Genomic DNA, 17968 nt, shown 5'->3' with positions numbered 1-17968 from the left:
TTTTTTTTTTTTTTTTTATTTATGATAGTCACAGAGAGAGAGAGAGAGAGAGGCAGAGACATAGGCAGAGGGAGAAGCAGGCTCCATGCACCGGGAGCCCAACGTGGGATTCGATCCCGGGTCTCCAGGATCGCGCCCTGGGCCAAAGGCAGGCGCCAAACCGCTGCGCCACCCAGGGATCCCTTACACAGGTTTTTATACAGGCCGCCAAATAAGAAGAGAGAAGACAAGAGACACTAATCCGAAGTTGCCATTCCCCAGCTAGCCAAAACCTTGGATTACAATGGGGTCCACAAGTCTCCAAGGCTACAAAGACAGATTAATGTAATAAGGGTGTAGGTTTTGGAGTCAAACTTAAGATTCCAATCCTGGCTCCACCACTTACTATGTGACCTGGAATTAAGTTACTGAACCTCTCTCCAAACTTTATATTCCCCATCAAAACACTGGGATAATAACCTACCTTTCAAAGCTGTTTTGAGATCTCTGAAGTATGCAGAAAAATTATTCTTTCAACATTTATAGAAGACCTATCATGTGCCAGGCACTGCTCGGAAGCTAAACCCACAGAAAGTGTTGGTTAGCTAGCTATGATTATCTGGCAGAGCCATATGTTCTTCTGCACTGCATCCACAGGGGTCCAGGCCCCAACTGGCAGCATAACTATACTCATACCAACCCCACCAGGAAGCAGCACTGAAGATCAAAAATGATTACATTCCAGGAAGGAGGCCACTCCTTTTTTCCCATTGCTACACTAAGAGGAAGGTCAGGGTCAAGCTTTCTTGCACTCAGTTTTTGTCTACAAAGACAGCACAGAAGTAGACCAAATCTCTCCAACAGCAAACTTCCAAGGACAGAGGATCACATGAGATAAAGATGTCCCCTTCATTCAGTAGCACAGAAGTTAGAAAGACTGACTCTGCTGGGATCCTTAGCCCAAAGTCAGGGAATGATGGGCTTGAAGTGGGAGTGCACTGGTGGGGTGGGGATGGGAATGGGATCCACAGCCCCTTAAAGTTATTTTTATAGGACAGCCCAGGTGGCTCAGCACTTTAGCGCCACCTTCAGCCCAGGGCATGATCCTGGAGATCCGGGATCGAGTCCTGCATCGGACTCCCTGCATGGAGCCTGTTTCTCCCTCTCCCTCTGCCTGCATCTCTGCCTCTCTGTCTCTCATGAATAAATAAATAAAATCTTAAAAAAAAAAGTTATTTATAAGTTTGTATTAAAATGTGTGCATATGCATCTCCTAGAAAGAAAATCCATTATACTGATGAGCTTCTCAAGGGTCCATGCCCCTAAAGATGAACCACTATTTTAAGATGATTAGGAAGGAGGGAAGAAGGGCAAGGAGTTTAATTTGTTCCATTCAGGACAACCTCCCTGCTAGCCTAGGCTCAGAGTTGCTGTAACAATGGCTCCTCACATAGACTCCCCACCCTGGTCTGGCCTCCAGCCACAATACCCCAGAAAACAGACATAGAGGGACCTTGGGGATAAAGGTCTTTATTCAACAAAGTTATCTCATTAGTAACAAAATAACAGGAGGTTAACAGGAGCAGTGTCCACATCTGGCAGCAGGAAACACGGCCTGCTGACATATCAGTGGCAGCTCAGCGCCCCTGGTAGCCACTTAGAGGTCATAGTTCGGGTTCTTCCGAAGGATAACAAAACCTTCCAGAATGGGGGTGACAGGAAGAAACTCCTCAGTGGCCAGTTCTGCCCTCTCCCCGTGGGCCAACAACACTGGGGTTGTGTGTGTCTGGAACCCCGTGATAGTCTTAGGCTTGCCGGCCTGGCCCACCACATCCACTGCCTGTAGGGTGAAGAAATAAAAATAGAGGTGTAGCAGATGGGAATGCAGCAACAAACCAGTGCCCATACCAGTTTCAGAGAAGCAGGTATGTGTGCATTCTCCAAGGTCTACAGCCCTCCCGCTGTTCAAACCCTCACCTGGCCCACGCGGACAGACACCGGTAATGGCCGCAACTCCTCATCGAATGTAACCAGCATCCGGGGCTGCATGGCAGCCACCAGCCCATACAATACATAGTGCGATTTGCCGAGGATGACTGAGGAAAGAACAGAGGACAGTTAGATGCATCAAGGCAGTCCTGACCTGAACCGTGGGACCCCACCCCAGCCCTGACTCTTGAACCCTTCAGTGTTTCAGCTGAACCCACACTCCTCCCCTCATATACCCTACCACAAACCAGAGATCCCCCCACCTTACTCTGCCCATAGATTTGAGACTTAATCATTAATTTCTCTCAGTCACTTAGGAACAGACAGTGGGCTCAGCACTTTATCTTCAAAAAAAGAAATCTCTGTGGGCCAGATCAAAAACACGGGAGATAAGCTTCATAAGGCCCTTTACAGGCCCAAAGAACATCAGGAACCCAGAGTGATGCAGGACTAACTTGGGAGTTGGCTCCTAAATTACAAGGTGGCCCTAGTAATTTAGGGTAGAGACAGGGCCATGTGCCACTATAGGACTCTTGACAGGAACTCACTGTTACGGACATCCAGGAAAGAGACAAGCACAGTGAGTAGTCCAGCCACGGCCACTTGACTCATTAGCTGCCGATCACTGTGGTAGGGACACAGGGTGAGTGTGCCCTTCCCTAAATGTGTCAAGCCCTGGGAAAAAAAAAAAGAGAGAGAGAGAGAGAAGTAAAGATCATATCTGAGGAGACGTCACCTAACCTGGCCATATAGAAACCCAACTGATTCATATCCTCTCTCCCAGCAAAACTCAAGGTCCCCTATATGTCACTACATGTCCCCTTTCCATGACCACAGATACTTCCCTTGGCACACCTGAAGGAAAAGAGTTCTATTCTTTACCTGTGCCAAGCGCACCATGAAGAGGTTGTTGGGGTCCTTGGCATGATACTGGGCTAACTGGCGCAGCATTGCAGCCAGACGGGCGTTATTGGTACCTGGAGATGTTAACCATTACATTGTTGAAAAAAGGGCCTCAAACATTCTTTCAAGCTATTTCTGATCTTTTTCCAACAGATACTCACCACTACCCACCATCCCCATGGCAAAGATGGAGTTGTAGGAAACTTCTGGATCAGCATCATGAGAGAATTTGCTTAGGGTATCCAGGATGTTGAGTCGTGGATTTGAAACAGAGATTAGGGCCAGTGCTAAAGGCACAGCCCTTCGGAGGGTAGGCTCCCCATATCTCAGCTGGTAATAACAGAGAATAACCAGAGCATCACAGAAAGCAGTACGACAAACTCAGTTATAGGAATAGACTAATGGATAAAAGGGGCCTTAATCCAATTTTGCAGAAAGGGCATAGTAAAGAGACTATTTCTCCACTAAGAAAACCTATCAAGAAAGTCTCCTCCAGGGATCTCCAGGCACCTAAACCAGTATATTCCCATCTCCATGCAATACTCACCAAGTGGCCAAAGGTTCGTAGAGCCATCTCTGCACCAATTTCCTCCCCCATAGCAATAAGGGCAATCCCCAGCACAGCCACTCCCTGCAATTGAAAAGGCAGCAGAACCCAATAAGCGCAGGGAACAAAAAATTCACCCTTGACTCAATTCCCATGTAAGAAAAAGCTGTCCCATGGTGGCACATCTTGCCCTTCACATATAGAACCCAACCTCACATCATCTCAATACACAGCACCACCCAGAAGTGCTCTAAAACAAACCCAAATCCTGCACCCCTACTCCTCTACACACTTATCTTTTCTCAGAGCCTGACTCAGAGTGCCCAGCCACCCATAGAACCTGATGTGCTCCCATGTCCGCAGGGGCTTCCTTCTTGTCCTTATCCTTCTTTTCCTTCTTGTCCTTGTCTTCCTCTTTTTCCTTGGAGTCAAAGTGTTCACTACAAATATGGAGCAGCTGCTGTACCTTCAGCACATTCCCAGAGCCTGCAAGGTACATTCCCATGGTGGTAAGGATGAGAAAAGACAGGAAAAAAAAAAAAAAAAAAACCAAAAAAACACACTCCAGGAATAGAAGCTAAAGAATCTAAAGATTAGAACAACTGAGAAAGGAGAATACATTTGAAAAGAGATATCCCAGACAGAAGTAAGGAGTCACAGGAGAAACACAAAGACACAGACCTGCATAGGCACACACATCTACTAATGTGTTGGCAAAACTGCGGAATGGCTCGGACACAACTTCTAGCGCTGCCAGGATTGCTTCGATGGCCTCACCCTTGCCTACAGGAAAAATTCAAGGTATCAAGAGGACACTTGTTTCCAACCAGCATAGTTTGACACATAAACCCCCGTCCTCTGTTGTACCCAGTTACTGTCTGCCTTTGCTCAGAGAGACATCCCCTCACCCAGGTGGTTGAGGCCCAGTCCAAGAGGAAGCCAACGGGCATAGGTGTCCTTGAGCTCAGTCTCTGACTTTTCCATGATGGTCTGAAGGATAGTGGAAGTGACATCTCCATTGCAGGATCCTACTGCTATCATTCCACAGGCTAAAGCTGTCACACCTGCCACCTACAAATAGGAATGTCAGTATCATATACAGTAAGTTATTAAAATAACTGTTTATCTATCTTGATTCCAGACAGACAATTCCTACAGACCACTGTAACCACACTAAGTAATAATCTCTTTCGGATGATAGGTCAAAATAACAAGAGCAACCATTCACTGAGTATTTACTAGATATCAGCCAGTATGCCAACTCTTTTGTGTACTATTAACATTTAATCCTCACAACAACCCCATGAAACAGGTCCTGCCATTGTTATTCTTTTACTGATGAGGAAAATGAAACCTGAAGGGATTGAGTTACATGTCCAAGATCACACTGCTTATAAGCAGAGGTGGCACAATTTGAATCGAAGTCTGTCTTTTTTTCTTCTTCAAGGTTTCATTTATTTGACAGAGAAAAAGAGAGAGCACAAGCAGGGAGAGGCTTGTGGGAGTGGCAGGCAGAGGGAAAGGGAGAAGCAGGCTCCCTGCTCAATGCAGGACTCGATCCCAGGACCACCTGACCCAAAGGCAGATGCTTAACCGACCAAGCCACCCAGGCACCCTGAACTGAGGTCTTCCTGACCCAAGCTATACTTTTAGCCCCCATACTATGTTTATCTATCACTAGAATGACTCTGCATAAGTAAGAAAATTGAAGGTTGGGGGCACCTGGGTAGCTCAGTCGGTTAAGTGTCCCACTTGGTTTGGGTTCAGGTCATGATCTTATGAGTTGTGAAATCGTGCCCTGCAATGGGCTCCATGCTCACTGGGGAGTCTGTCTGAAGATTCTCTCCCTCTGCCTGTCCCCCCACTCGCACACGCAAGCGAGCTCTCTCTAAAACAAATAAATATATTTTAAAATTTTTAAAAATGATTTAAGGTTGGCCAATGACTAAAACAAGGAGTGAGAATCAGCCACCTCAAGCTGGATTAAGTTACTCCCCTCTCTAGTCTGAGTACTTCTTCATGGACCCCAAGGGTTAGAACTCAATACCAAAATGTTAACTTTTTAGCCTCAATACCACCTGAGGCTTAAAATTCCAGTTCCAAGAGATTTCACTGAAGTGATACACACACCCCTATAAACAGAAATATACACTTTTTTTCACTACTTATCACAGAGAGTGATAAGACTCATAGCACTTTCCCTACCTCCCCTAAATGTCCAACAGCCTCTCCTCACCTCCATACTAGACTTGGAATCTCCCATCACAGGGAGCAGCAGTGTTAGAACATCTTCACGATTGGAGCCAGCATAAGCCAAGCCTAGCCTGCAAAAGCCAGTGAGAGGCAGTCCCAGACACACAATCAAGGACAGGACAAGGAAGGAACAAAAAGAGGATTAATCATTTATTCATCATTTCAATCAATAGTCACTAAGAACCAAATACTCAACAGACATGATGGTAGTCCTTGGCAATACAAAGGTGAAAAGGACCCAGTTCCTGTTTTCACAAAGCTTACAGGTTGAATACTAGCACAAGAAGCAAGAAGCCTTACCCAAAGATGGAACCAAGTCTCATAGTGTTGCTGTTGTGAAGAACATAGTCTGAGAGCAGTGCCAGAGCAGGGTCACACTCATTCCGGACCCCAGAGTTCACTATGCCACAGGCCAGAAGGGCTCCTGACTGCAAAATGCAAACAGATCCTTCACTCAATCTATTCTGCCATAAAGTATACAACATGGACTTCATTGCAGTTTCCACCTTAACTGGAATGAAAAACCAGGTAGACCTTACCCATGATAGGGAGGCCCTGAGTGCTCTAGAACGTGGTAGGAGAATGTCCCCATTAGTGGGCTATGCCCAGAACCAACCTTGATGTAGTCCTCAGAGGAGTACAAGTACTTGTCAATCTGGGTGAGGCCACCATCCACATCCCACAACAGAATCATGCCAAGAGATGCAGCTGCGCTCAACATTCCTACACCAAGGAAAAATCTATCAGACTTAAAATGGTTCTAATCCTAAGAAAACTGTTACAAAGAGCTCTGTAAAAAAATGGTCCTGGGGATCCCAGTCACATTAACACCTGAACCTAGGAGAATAACAGAAGTGACCAAAGCAACATAAAGTAGCCATAAAGTTATACCATGGTCTTTGTTCTTGTAAAGCCATTTGTTGCCATCATCAGTCAGCAACTTGTCCTGGCCAAAAGCTGCGTTCACAAAGCCATTCACAAAAGAAGAGGCCAGGTTCATGCGGGCAGAGTCCACTTGAGAGCCACTACCCCCAAACCCTGCACGAGAGAAAGAGAAAAGAAAAAAAAAAAGGTTTAGAGTAGGACAAGAAAGGAACACAGCATGGTGGTAGTCTCTGGCTCTGAACAGGCCACTTAGGATCCCCTATCTGGGACGCCTAGGTGGCTCAGTGGTTGAGCATCTGCCTTTGGCTCAGGGCATGATCCCAAAGTCTGGGATCGAGTCCTGTGTCGGGCTCCCTGCTCAGTGAGGAGGCTGCTTCTCCCTCTGCCTATGTCTCTGCCTCTCCCTCTCTGTTTCTCATGAATAAATAAAATCTTAAAAAAAAAAAAAAAATTCCCTATCAATGCCCCCAGTAGTGACTTAGAGAAAAGGTATGTGTGAATTCTTAGCTCTATGGGATAAATATGTTGGGCCATGTCATCACTCCAAATACAAGGGATGTAATTAAGGATCCTCCAGTCCTCACACACATGGAGGGCTACTCACTATTGTTCTCCAGGTGGGTTTTATAGATGTCATCAGGCACCTTGGGCTCCATGATGTCCAGCTAAAGAGAAGTCAGAGAGTCACAACTGCTGCCCCACTATCCCCCCCGCCCCCCGCTGTTCTTTCTGCTATCCCACTGAGTAACAATTCTAACCAAAGAAAGTCTAATCAAAATTATAGTCAGGGAGGTGAAATGCCAGGTAAAATTGCAAGTGAAGAAAAGCCTTAACAGAAAAGGGCAAAGAGTCTCACCTCCCGAGCTAATGCCAAGAAGTTGCTGTTGAGCTGCACATTGGACATGATCTCTGTCAGGTCCTCATACTCCTCCACATCTTCACTGAGCTCCAGGAACACACCGTGCCGGCCAAGCATGAATGCCATCTGCTTCTGTACTACCCTGAGGAAAGCCATCACGTCTGCTTAGCCCCCATCAAGAAAAGCCCCTCCAGCCTTAACCAGCAGCTACCAGTCCCAGCTCTTCATGCAAATGCTCCATCTATGAGCTCAGCAATCCCTACATACACATCCTTGCAGGAGGTGAAGATGTCTTCTACTAGCTCCATGTCATTGAGCATCAATGCCAATCTCAGAGCTTCAGGAAAGCGACTGAACTTTCGGAACACGCCCAACGCGCAACGTAGTAGGGCAGAATTCTCAGGCTCGGGCACGTAATTCACACAACTACAGAGACAGAAACAACAAAGCTGTCAGGGAGTTCCAGATGTCATTCACCCCCTTTAATTCACCTATGCAAAATAAATACCGCATGGCTACCATATACCAGGCATTGTGCTAGATGCTGGACCACTAAAGAGACACGAAGTCTCTGTCCTCAACAAGCTCACAGACACCCACAAATCAACTGCAGCCTCATTCCAAGAGAACAGAGGTGGTACAACTGACAGAGAAATGCTGGGGAGGCTAGGCCCTCCACCCACCCCTACCGTGCTCACTCACCTGGTAAGATAGAGGCAGACCTTTGCATATGCATTCTCATCGATGTCCTTCTCCAGCATATCCACCTGCTCAATTTCCATGAGCAGGTCACAGGCCTCATGCTCTGCATTGTGGGCCATGTTGTAGGGGACAATCTCCTTCACCAAGGTCAACAGTGGTTCCCGTTGTGATTTTTCCGCATCATCTAGCTCCTGCCACTCCTTGGCCACTTCCCCTGCGAGATGCCTGTGGATAGGCCCATGACCATTAGGAGGGATACAGCTTCACTCCTGTGGCCCAAGGAATTCAATATTTGGGAAATGCAACACCCTGGTTCTCTAAGACAGATAGTATCCCAAGACAGAACTCAGAATTAGGTCTCAGAATTCCTTTTAGATTCTCAAGAAGGAAAGGTCTTACCTGACATACTCATGACCCCATGATGCCAATTCCTCCTGGGAGCCGACCAGTCGATACTTGAGGCACTCACGTTCCCCACTCATGGTCATGGCCAAAACAGAGATGATGTCAGCAGCAAAACGCTGTAAAGAAACCAGTGCTTTAAAGTCAAATCCAGGGGAAGGAGAGTGGGAGACTATAGAGTTATGACTACCATCACTATCTCCCAAATTAAGTTGTAACTATCCACCAATCTCTATATTAGAAATTTACATGCTTTATCTAATCTAAGCCTCAAGATAACCCTAAGGTTGGTGTTGCTATCTCCCTTTGAAACCAATACGGCTGAAGAATGATAACAAGGAGAAAACAAAAAAGATGGGAGACTGAATTTTGTTCTAGTTGCAATAATAAATTATTAAAAGGTTTTAAGCAGAAAAGATTTTCACAATCTAAAAAGATCACCGTGGCTGCTCTGTGAAAGACAACCTGTATAAGTCACAAGCAAAAACAAGGCAGCCAGTTTAGGAGACCACTGAGGAACAAAAGATTTCCTGGATTATAGCTATACTAGTAGACAGAGAAATAATTGAACTAGGAATTTATTTTAGAAATAAAACAAGTGAACTAACATGGGATATGATAGAAATAAAAAAATCAAAGCTAAACATAAGTTAAAAACAGATCATGAGGGGTGCCTGGCTGGCCCAGCATGCAACTCTTGATCTTGGGGTCATGAATTCGAGCCCTGCACTGGACACACATTACTTTAAAAAAATCATGAAAAAAAATTCTAAGATCCACCATAAATGACAAAAAGGTGTATTCTGAGAAGGTCACCCTCCCGTCAGCTCTTGTGCCAGTATTTTGACTATGATCAGCTCAGTTCAACCAGCTCAGATCTCAGGTCTGTTAGGCTTCCTATGATTCACCAGGAGACCCCTGGGCTAGATGAAAAGGTATTACTAAGCTAGGCTTCCATCAGCTTCTGAAACAAGTTTACCTTATTCTCCCCGGGGGCCATGTTCTCATAGATTTCCTTCAGTTTGCCATAGTGTGGACGCAAAAATTTGAGAGGCTTGGGTACTGAAGTCATGGAAGTTGTAGAAGATCGAATTTGCCTCCGCAGTTCCTCCAGGGCTGGTCGGTACAGGGATGTGTCCTTCTCCTGATCAGGAGATGTTAGAGCTCAGACACAAACAAGTCCCATTTCTCAAGTCATAACACAGAGGTGTTTAACTAACAACTCCCTTAAGAAAGTAATTGTGTCTTATTCATCTGTGATTCCCCAACTCCCCGCTCCCTGCCTGGTACCAAAAAAAAAAAAAAAAAAAAATTCCCAGTAAACAGTTCAAGAAAAAAGCTACAAAGTCTTTCAACTATCCTTTGTCATTCTTTTCTCTCACATCATCATCACAACCCTAAACAATCCGTCTTTCCTTATACCTCATATAGGAATTGTTGCCCCAAAATGTAATAAATCAAACAGGCAGGAAAGATCCAAATATGTACCCACTCAAGTCCACATCATGACTCACCCCTAGCCGTTCCACAAGCATCTCCAGTTCATCCTGCAGTTGTTTGTCCTCCTCAGACTGAGGGTTGGGGGAAGAAGTTCGTCAAGAGAAGGAATCCCAAACACATCCTCCTCCCATTCACCCCGGGGCAGGTAGAGGTAACCTGCCTCCTTAGGAGGGATCAGGTGGACAAGGAAAGAGCGCAGAAATGGCACCCTGGCGGGAAGGCAGGTGGGAAGGCAACCTGGCATCTAGGCCAGGCTGCTTCAATGCCATACTAAAAAACAGGGGTGACAATGTCCGGCCCGGGCCCACCTCACGGGTCAGTGGTGAGGGCTGGTGGGGTCGGCAGAGGCGAATGCGCAGAGTGGAGGATGAGGGGCAGGGAGTGCGAGGAGCCCCGAGGATCGCTCCATCCGCCCTCTCCCGGACGCTGCGGGGCCGTTGAGAGTCGGGCCCAAGGCCTGCGGACCCGCGGTGACTCAGCCCCGCGGCCTCCTCCGCCGGGTCCCGGGGCCGTGCCTCACCAGCTCCTGTTCTTTGTCCTTGTCGCTTGCATCCCGCCGTTCCTTGCCGCTCGGCTTCTCGTCCGCACTGCCCGGGGCGGTCGCTGGGGGTTGCTGAGGCTGCAGCGGAGCCTTATCCCGTCCACCCTCCTCCATCGCCGCCGCCACTGCCGGCCAGCTGCGCGCGCACCGCTCGCACCGCCCGCACCGCCCCGTTTCCCATGTGGCCTTGCGCGCGTGGCCGACGGCGCCCCGCCCCCTGAGCGCGCCTGCGACCGGAAGCGCCGCTGGGAACCTTCCACCGCCGCGTCGCGGGAGGCCCGGCCCTCGACCCCGCCCTCGGAGGCCGCCCCCAAAACTGCAAGTTCTAACCGCTCACGCGCCCCAGGCGCCGCCCCGGCTCGGACCGGGAGTTTCCGGAAGGCCACGCTGCCGTGCAGTCTGCGATCCGAGTCCGCTGGCTGCGGTAGGAGATGAAGAGCCGCGAGCCGAGGGACCGCCCGCGGGGTCTCCTTACTCGCCGAGCGACCGGTACCCACAGTGACACCGCAGTCGGCCGCGTGGTGGGACAGACGAACGAGACTCTTCACGTCCGGAATGCTTGATCGCCGCCCGTGTGAGATCTGCAACCTGTATCTACTTCCGCCGCCGCGGAATATTAACCTCGTAACGTTTTACCCCCGGGTGAAGGAGAGTGCTCGGGTACCACCTGCCGCGTACGGCCCCCACCTTAAATCCACCTGCGGAGCCTGGTCGGAGTCCATCAATACAATGTGGTCCTATGCTCCGATGCTAAACTCTAGAACTAAAGGCAGATCAAGACACAGGCTTTGCCTTCTTCAATCTCTGTCTTTTGGTCTTTCCGTGATTTGACTTAGAAGGGGTGTGAAGGACACTGTTGAAGTCAGGATTAGTTCTAGATGATACATAACGTCCTCTCGGCCGTTTGAATTTGGTAAGGCTGTGTCCCGTTTCCACAGAGGAAATCAGGTAGTCAGTAGTAGGATCAGGATTTGAACCTTGATCCAGTCTTCCAAGTTCCTGATTGTTTGAAGCAAAACTCCATGTTTTTTCTTAAGTTTGGGGCTACATGTATGCATCCAGAAGGTGAGAAAAGGGGAAGTAACTCCTCCCCCTCATCTGGTGGGAACACTCACCAGTTGACCTGGGGTCTTCATTATGGGTTCTGGGGCGTTAAAGAATGCAGAAAGTATTTGTGTTTTTTTGTTTTTTGTTTTGTTTTGTTTTGTTTTGTTTTTAGAAAAACCTAGGACAGCATTGTTAGCACTGAATGAATGTTGGCTAAATATATTTAGAGATAGAATTGCATAGCCTATTTTAAAACCTGTTGCTTTTTTCATTCAGTGCTTGGATTCTGGGGGTGAATCTCCCATTTCCATCACCAGTGACTTCCCCAGCCCTGGTCTGGTGACAGAAACCCTGTAGTCCATGACTGTTCTGCTTATTCCATCTCTGGCTTCAAGAATGTCATGCTTTCTTCAGTCATCCGTAGAGATATTTCTCCTAAATCTCTCCTTCCATGACTTTCCTTCTATCAGGTCTCAGATTTTGTCTTCTATACCAGTTGTATCCCAACCAGTACCTTAGAGAAGGGGTGATGTTGTGGCACAAAGCACAGGCTGTTAATAGTTGGTGCCTCCAGATGAAAAGTATATGAATGTTCGTGTTACTATGTTTCAACTTTTTGTAGGTTTGAAATGTTTCAAAACAAAAAGGGGGAGGGCAGGAACATGAGTTTTAGGGAGCAAGAGACCTGGCCGTTGCTAAAGCCCCTGACTAGCTGTGATACTTGGGCAAGCTTCCTAACCTCTCTCAGCCTGGTTTCTGCCTCTATGAAATGAGAGTAATAAAGTATCTCCCTTGTAAGTTGTGTGTTGAAAATGAAATAAGGCAATGTATATAAACTGTCCAGCTGAGTTTCTGGCAACTGAAAAGGAGCCAGTTGTCATTCTCTAACCACCTCAAATCTGCAGGGCTGAGATAAACATTCTTGCCCCCATCTCCCTGCTTCCAAGTATTCAAGCCCCCAGTCCTTCTAGCTAAACAAAGATGTCTGGCAGCTATTTCCAAGGCCACGTAATAACATTGATGCCCTGCCTCAACCCTCCTTTCAGTCACATTGCCCAGAAACTTTTCTTCCTACCATTTGGCCAACTCTGAGCCTTGTCGTGGCCAAATAGCTCTCTAATTGGGGACGTCCCCTCACCTGTCCCTTTCCTACCACCCTCCTTTAAACTGCATCCATAAGCCATCATGCTGTCCCCAGACTCATGGCTTGAGCTGTAGAGCTGCACATCTTATGGATGGTTCCACTCATTTGAGAACCTTTCAACTCAAAGCATCATTTTTACATGACACCAGAAGTGCTCCTGGCAGGACACCGCCTTGCACGGTTTCCACGGGTTCCTACTTTCTGTGATATTTCTTAAATAGATTGCACTGTGACCCTTGTGACTTTTGATCTCCAGGACTTGTCTTTTCACACGTACTGTTACACCTTGCCTTTTTCAGAGGCTCCTGGGTGGCTCAGTCAGTTAAACGTCTGCCTTTGGCTTAGGTCATGATTCCCGGCTCAGGTCATGATTCTCAGTTCTGGAATCCTGATCGGTTCTGGAATCCTGATGGTGGGCTTCAGGCTCCCTGCTTAGCAGGGAGTCTGCTTGTCCCTGGCCCTCTGACCCTCCCCCTACTCATGTTCTCTCTCACTCTCTCTCAAATACATAAATAAAATCCTTTAAAAAAAAAAACTTCCGTTCTTCAGACTCTCACCTTTCATCATGGCCCTTTGACCTAATCATCCTAAATATTTCATCATTTCTGAACATGCCTTGGCCCTTCAAGAGATGATTGACCTTTTCACATTGTTATTGCTTCTATACATGCCCTTCCCTGTTTTTTTACCTAGCAAATTCTCCCATCCTCTGTACTACAGCTCAATGTCACCTGTCTAGGAAGCTTTCCCGTTCTCTTCAAGCTATTCATTTCTTCCCTGTGCTCCCACCATGCTTGATACATCTCTCTCTCCCCCTAGACTCTGAGCTATTATAGGACAGGAACTGTTTCTTATTCATCTTTTGTCCCTAGTACCAACCTAATGCCTAGCTTATGGTAAGTGTTGATAAATATTTATTGAATGAATGAGTTCATTTTGCATTCATCTTCAGGTCATCCTTACATATAATAATGGTCCACTGAGGGCTCTTTAGAGCTCAGAGCTGGGCATCAAGAAACTGTTGAGATTCTCTATTTGTAAGTCATGATAGGCCCACTGAAACTGTGCTTATTTTATGAGAGATTCTTTTCCAACCTAAAATTTCCAGAGTGTTTCCAAGTGTGAAATCATATTGTTTGACATTTGTTGCCTTATTGTGCTTGGGAACTGATCAGACTTCTCAATAGGGCAGTATAGGGTATGGCCCAGCACATTACCAACAACTGCTCTCATGTGTCCACCTAGGAGCACCACTCTTTTTTCCTCCTTCTGCCTTAACACACCAGATCATATCGCAGATGCATATTCATCAGTTTGGCAGGGCCACTAAGGGTGAAGATTCCATCTGTCAGCTGATGTTCACCTTGCCTTGCCTTTAAAACCAAGCACCTGCAGAGTGTTCAACAAACAGGTGCTACCTGGCTTAATTTCAGCTCAACATGTGTTTAGGTTTCCTGCAGCTACCTGGTTGTTACATATGCCTGGCCCAGGGGAGCTGGGTAGCACGGAAATGCACCTGCTGGTGATGGTCTGATGTAGAAGTGCAAGGACACTGACCAGAAGACAGATTTCTATGTATGAGTCTAAACTCGGTCATGACCTAGAAGACTAAATGGTGGTGATTAAGGGCATCTGAGCTCCAAGTCTGACTTTAATGCAATTTGTCTTATCTGATATTGGAAGTTATGTAATTTTTTAAAAAAGATTTTATTTATTCATGAGAGACACACAGAGAAGCGGAGACATAGACAGAGGGAGAAGCAGACTCTATGCAAGGAGCCTGAAGTGGGACTTGATCCCAGGACTCCAGGATCACACCCTGAGCCAAAGTCAGACACCCAACCACTGAGCCACCCAGGCATCCCAAGAAGTTATGTAATTTTTTTCTCTTAGTTTCTCCACTTGTACAGTAGAGGGAATTATAGAACCGTCTTATAAGTTGTGGGAATTTAGTGAAATGATTTTATTTTTATTTTTTATTTTTTTATTTTTTTAGTGAAATGATTTTAAAGTACTTAGCACAGGCTTAACCAAATTGGGACTCTCAGAATATGAAAGCTGACCTTTGACCTTTTTGGAAATAGGGAGTTTCAATGCCAAAGTGGCCCACTGGTCAGCATCCTAAACTGTCTTCTAAAATCAGATATAAAGGGAAGGGCTGCCAAGCCTCTCTCCTCACTAAGATCTCGGACATTATAAATATTCTCTGTGCAACACTCAAACTTCACATGTTATTTCTCAACATTTCTTAATATTTGCTAAGCCCATGAATTCACTGCTTAGAACACTAATGCTGAGCTAGCCCTCGGAGATCATCTCATCCAACCCATCACAAGCTGACAAGTGGCAGAGCTAGAGCCAGAACCAGGTTTCCAGATGTGATGGCCTTCCTCTTTCCAATATACTTTGCTGCCCCTCCCAGAGTCATAATCTCAGACATTCAGCCATGTTTTCCCTCAGTCTTAGGGTTCCTGAGGCCACAGTCTTCCCTTCTAAGTAGCCAGCACCTCCATGATGGGGGGCCCACATCCAGCTCTTTATGAGGCTAGGACACATGGGCCATCACCCAGGGCCCCAGTGGTAATCACAGCCAAAGCTTCACTTGCCCTCAACAGACCCACCCCTACCTAGACTTTGGAGAACACTGAATTTTAAAGACAATTTAGATGACTTTCCACTGTCCTGCTCTGGTTCTCATTTTCCAGATAAAGAAACAGGCTCCTAGAAGTGCGATAACAAGCTCAATCTCATAAGGCTATCCAATCTTCAATTTCAAGCTAGGTGTCTTTGGCTGCAGTGAAGTGCTTATAGTTAGATCTGCATTTATAAATATGGTTGCCATGAGGCTCAGATGAGCTCATGGAGGTGAAACTGCCAATAGAAGAACCACCTAAGGGAAGAGGCCATCTTACTCATTTTTGCATCACCAGTGCCTGGCACATTGTTGGTAATCAATACACTTAAAAAAAAATAAATCCATGAATGCATATATTATAAATTAATGAATGAATTTAAAAAATGAGCCACTTAGCAGAGGTGCCTGGAACACAAGAGGTATTGAATAAATGCTCCTTTCCCTCCCTTGCTCTGGAAGGTGGCAGCCAGGCCCTTAGTCTCTGTGCCTGGTACTTGGTAGGCCTTGATGAGTGCATGTGGTGGGATAAGTGACTCCCAGGAGTTCTGAGCCTTCAAGGCCATGGGGAAATGCATGTCTTCTCAGCCATAAGCAGAAGCAAGTGCTCAGAGCTCCAGGTAATGGCATGTACCTTGGCCAGGGCTTCCCTCCACTGCAGGATAAGGGCCACTCATCTTCCAAGCTGACCTCGGCCCAGTTGTGAGCCAGACTTGGTGTTAGGCCTGGCTGCATGCACCAGTGGAGGTCAGAGGCAAATCCTTCCAGGTGTAGAACAGCCAGTGATGGGGATATGACCACCCAAGGAGGTATTCCCCCCCAGCCAAACTTGACGTCATTCCATTCCTCCATCCTGCCTCTCCTCTGTCTTCTTGGAGTTTCATATCTTAGTTCCCTGTATCTGGTATCTGGTGACTGAGTATCTAGAAGAGTGGCCTGGAATATAGTAGGTGCTAAATAAATACTGGTGGAATGAGTAAATGAATAAACGAAAACAAGACTGAAGGAAGAGACAGTCTGGCTGATGTGTGTCTATTTATTGGCACAGGGTCCTATAGGGCCAACACCCCTCCATCCCCACCCTCTTCCCTGTAAAAATAAACTCTGTCCTTCTCTCTCCCTGCTCTATTCGCTTTTCTGCTTGGGTCAGGGAGGCCCAGTCCAGCCCCTATGACTTGTGCCCCAAGACACAAGAACCAGCATCCCCTATACATACACACCATACATACTTCCCCTCTGAGCCCAGGGAAACTGGGAGGCAGCAGGTGGCCTCGTAAAGGCTCTCAGGCTTCTACTAACAGCTGAGCACAGCTGGTCTATCAGTGGGGGTTGGCAGCAGTATTGGGAGAAGCAGCATAAGGAGCATGGGTTGGGGGTAGCCCCTGAGAGTGGAGCTGAAAGGAGCTGAGTCCACTCCCAAGTGCGCACTGAGTGGGCCTCAGGGAGAAGTATGGGAGGCACACCACCCAGGCCCTGTGTGGTCCAAATGCAGCAGGTACAGCAGGCCCCGAGGCCACCAAGTCACATGATCTAAGAGGCACACTCCTTTCTGTGGGAGCTGGTGCCCCTCTCCCCTCCCAGCCTCTTCCAGACAGGGTGACATGGAAGGATGTCACAGTGAATGGTGGGGGCTCTGCTGGAGGTAGGGGTACCCCCAAAGCAGAGGCACAATGTGGTGTTTGAGGAAGGATCGGGACTTGTATCACCTATGGTGTGGAGGGGCCAGACCCAGCCCAGCTGGCATGTGCCCTCTCTAAACCTGGACCGAACAGCCCTGCTGGGCGAGCTGCCCCAGGCCTTGGCAACAGCAAGCTATTTCTCCCCAACCCCAGGTCTACCACACCTCACACAGCTGCCCTGGGTTCATGGGGGAGCCGACAGGGCAGCCGAAGTGTCGCAGGAAGTCCCGGGAGTTGGAGAGAGTGCCCAGCACGCGGAAGCGGGCGGGGCTGTGGGGGTCAGTCACCAGCCCCTCGTGAGAGCTCTCGGGTGTGCGGACTGAGCACCACACCTGCGGGCCAGGACAGACATGGGGACACATGGTGTCTAGCACAGGCAGGGCCACAGAGTTGGCTGCAGCAGAGCCATCCCAGGGACGCAAACCACCACAACCCCAGCCCCTTGGCTGAAGAGACCTCCAGGATACAGCCAGCATCTCATCTACAACCCCTTGTTATCAGCACCAAGGGAGGGAAACGTGCCCGCCCTCCCAAATTCCCAGAGCTGCCCTGGCCACTGGGTTGCCCAGGATGGGTGGATCTGAGGGGAAGAACCTCGGCCCCCAGAGGCTGCTTGCGGTAGTGCAAAGTACCCCAAGGAGATCTCGCCTTAGTCCCTGCTCTGCCACTTACTTTCTTTCTGGGCATCCCTGGATGAGCCACTTTCTCCCCAAGCTTTAGTCACTTCCTCCAAAGCCACCTCAGAGGAACATGGTGGGGATCAATCCCGCACCCTACCCGCTGCCCCTCAAGCAGGGCAGCCCCACCCTTCGGGGTCTGCAAAAGCCTCCTGGAGAGTTCTTCCTCAGGCCTTCTTGCATGCTTTCTTGAGCCCCAGCCTCGAAGCTCTGAGCACCAGACCTTCCC

General features: G+C 47.8%; 2 protein-coding genes and 1 long non-coding RNA gene across 11 annotated transcripts in view; 1 reads left to right on the top strand and 2 right to left on the bottom strand.

The window, feature by feature from the left end:
- Positions 1-1493: 1493 nt before the first annotated feature.
- Positions 1494-10726, bottom strand: PSMD2 (proteasome 26S subunit ubiquitin receptor, non-ATPase 2). Its single transcript, XM_072807616.1, has 21 exons — positions 10540-10726; positions 10034-10090; positions 9499-9663; positions 8517-8638; positions 8118-8342; positions 7683-7841; positions 7413-7557; positions 7161-7221; positions 6563-6709; positions 6288-6394; positions 5972-6099; positions 5655-5742; positions 4327-4489; positions 4100-4201; positions 3759-3904; positions 3419-3502; positions 3033-3201; positions 2851-2945; positions 2517-2643; positions 1957-2075; positions 1494-1819 (listed from the first exon to the last, which is right to left on the bottom strand). The coding sequence occupies exons 1-21, from the start codon at positions 10672-10674 to the stop codon at positions 1637-1639; spliced, it is 2727 nt and encodes a 908-aa protein (XP_072663717.1). The 5' UTR covers positions 10675-10726; the 3' UTR covers positions 1494-1636.
- LOC140622104 (uncharacterized) lies at positions 10471-12405 on the top strand. The gene is made up of 2 exons (XR_012021809.1): positions 10471-11473; positions 11884-12405. It is a non-coding gene; the product is annotated as an uncharacterized lncRNA (long non-coding RNA).
- A 4000-nt stretch (positions 12406-16405) lies between these two features.
- ECE2 (endothelin converting enzyme 2) overlaps positions 16406-17968 on the bottom strand; it is a 32716-nt gene continuing 31153 nt past the window's right edge. For all 9 annotated transcript variants that reach the window (XM_072807627.1, XM_072807618.1, XM_072807621.1 and 6 more), the window contains one exon: positions 16406-17394. In XM_072807627.1, coding sequence (XP_072663728.1) covers positions 17218-17394 — 177 coding nt within the window. In that variant the 3' untranslated portion in view covers positions 16406-17217. The remainder of the gene's footprint in view (positions 17395-17968) is intronic.

The sequence above is a fragment of the Canis lupus genome, chromosome 31 (assembly GCF_048164855.1).
Source record: "Canis lupus baileyi chromosome 31, mCanLup2.hap1, whole genome shotgun sequence".
Classification (NCBI taxonomy): Eukaryota; Metazoa; Chordata; class Mammalia; order Carnivora; family Canidae; genus Canis; species Canis lupus.
The sequence above is the reverse complement of the archived record's forward strand: the minus strand, read 5'-3'. Positions and strand labels throughout refer to the sequence as shown.

Coding starts and splice junctions, on each gene's coding strand:
- PSMD2 (XM_072807616.1), bottom strand. CDS start 10,674: ATGGAGGAGGGTGGACGGGATAAGGCTCCGCTGCAGCCTCAGCAACCC. Junction 3,503..3,758: donor CGGACATGGGAGCACATCAG/GTTCTATGGGTG, acceptor TTTCAATTGCAG/GGAGTGGCTGTGCTGGGGAT. Junction 2,644..2,850: donor TCATGGTGCGCTTGGCACAG/GTAAAGAATAGA, acceptor TTTTTTTCCCAG/GGCTTGACACATTTAGGGAA.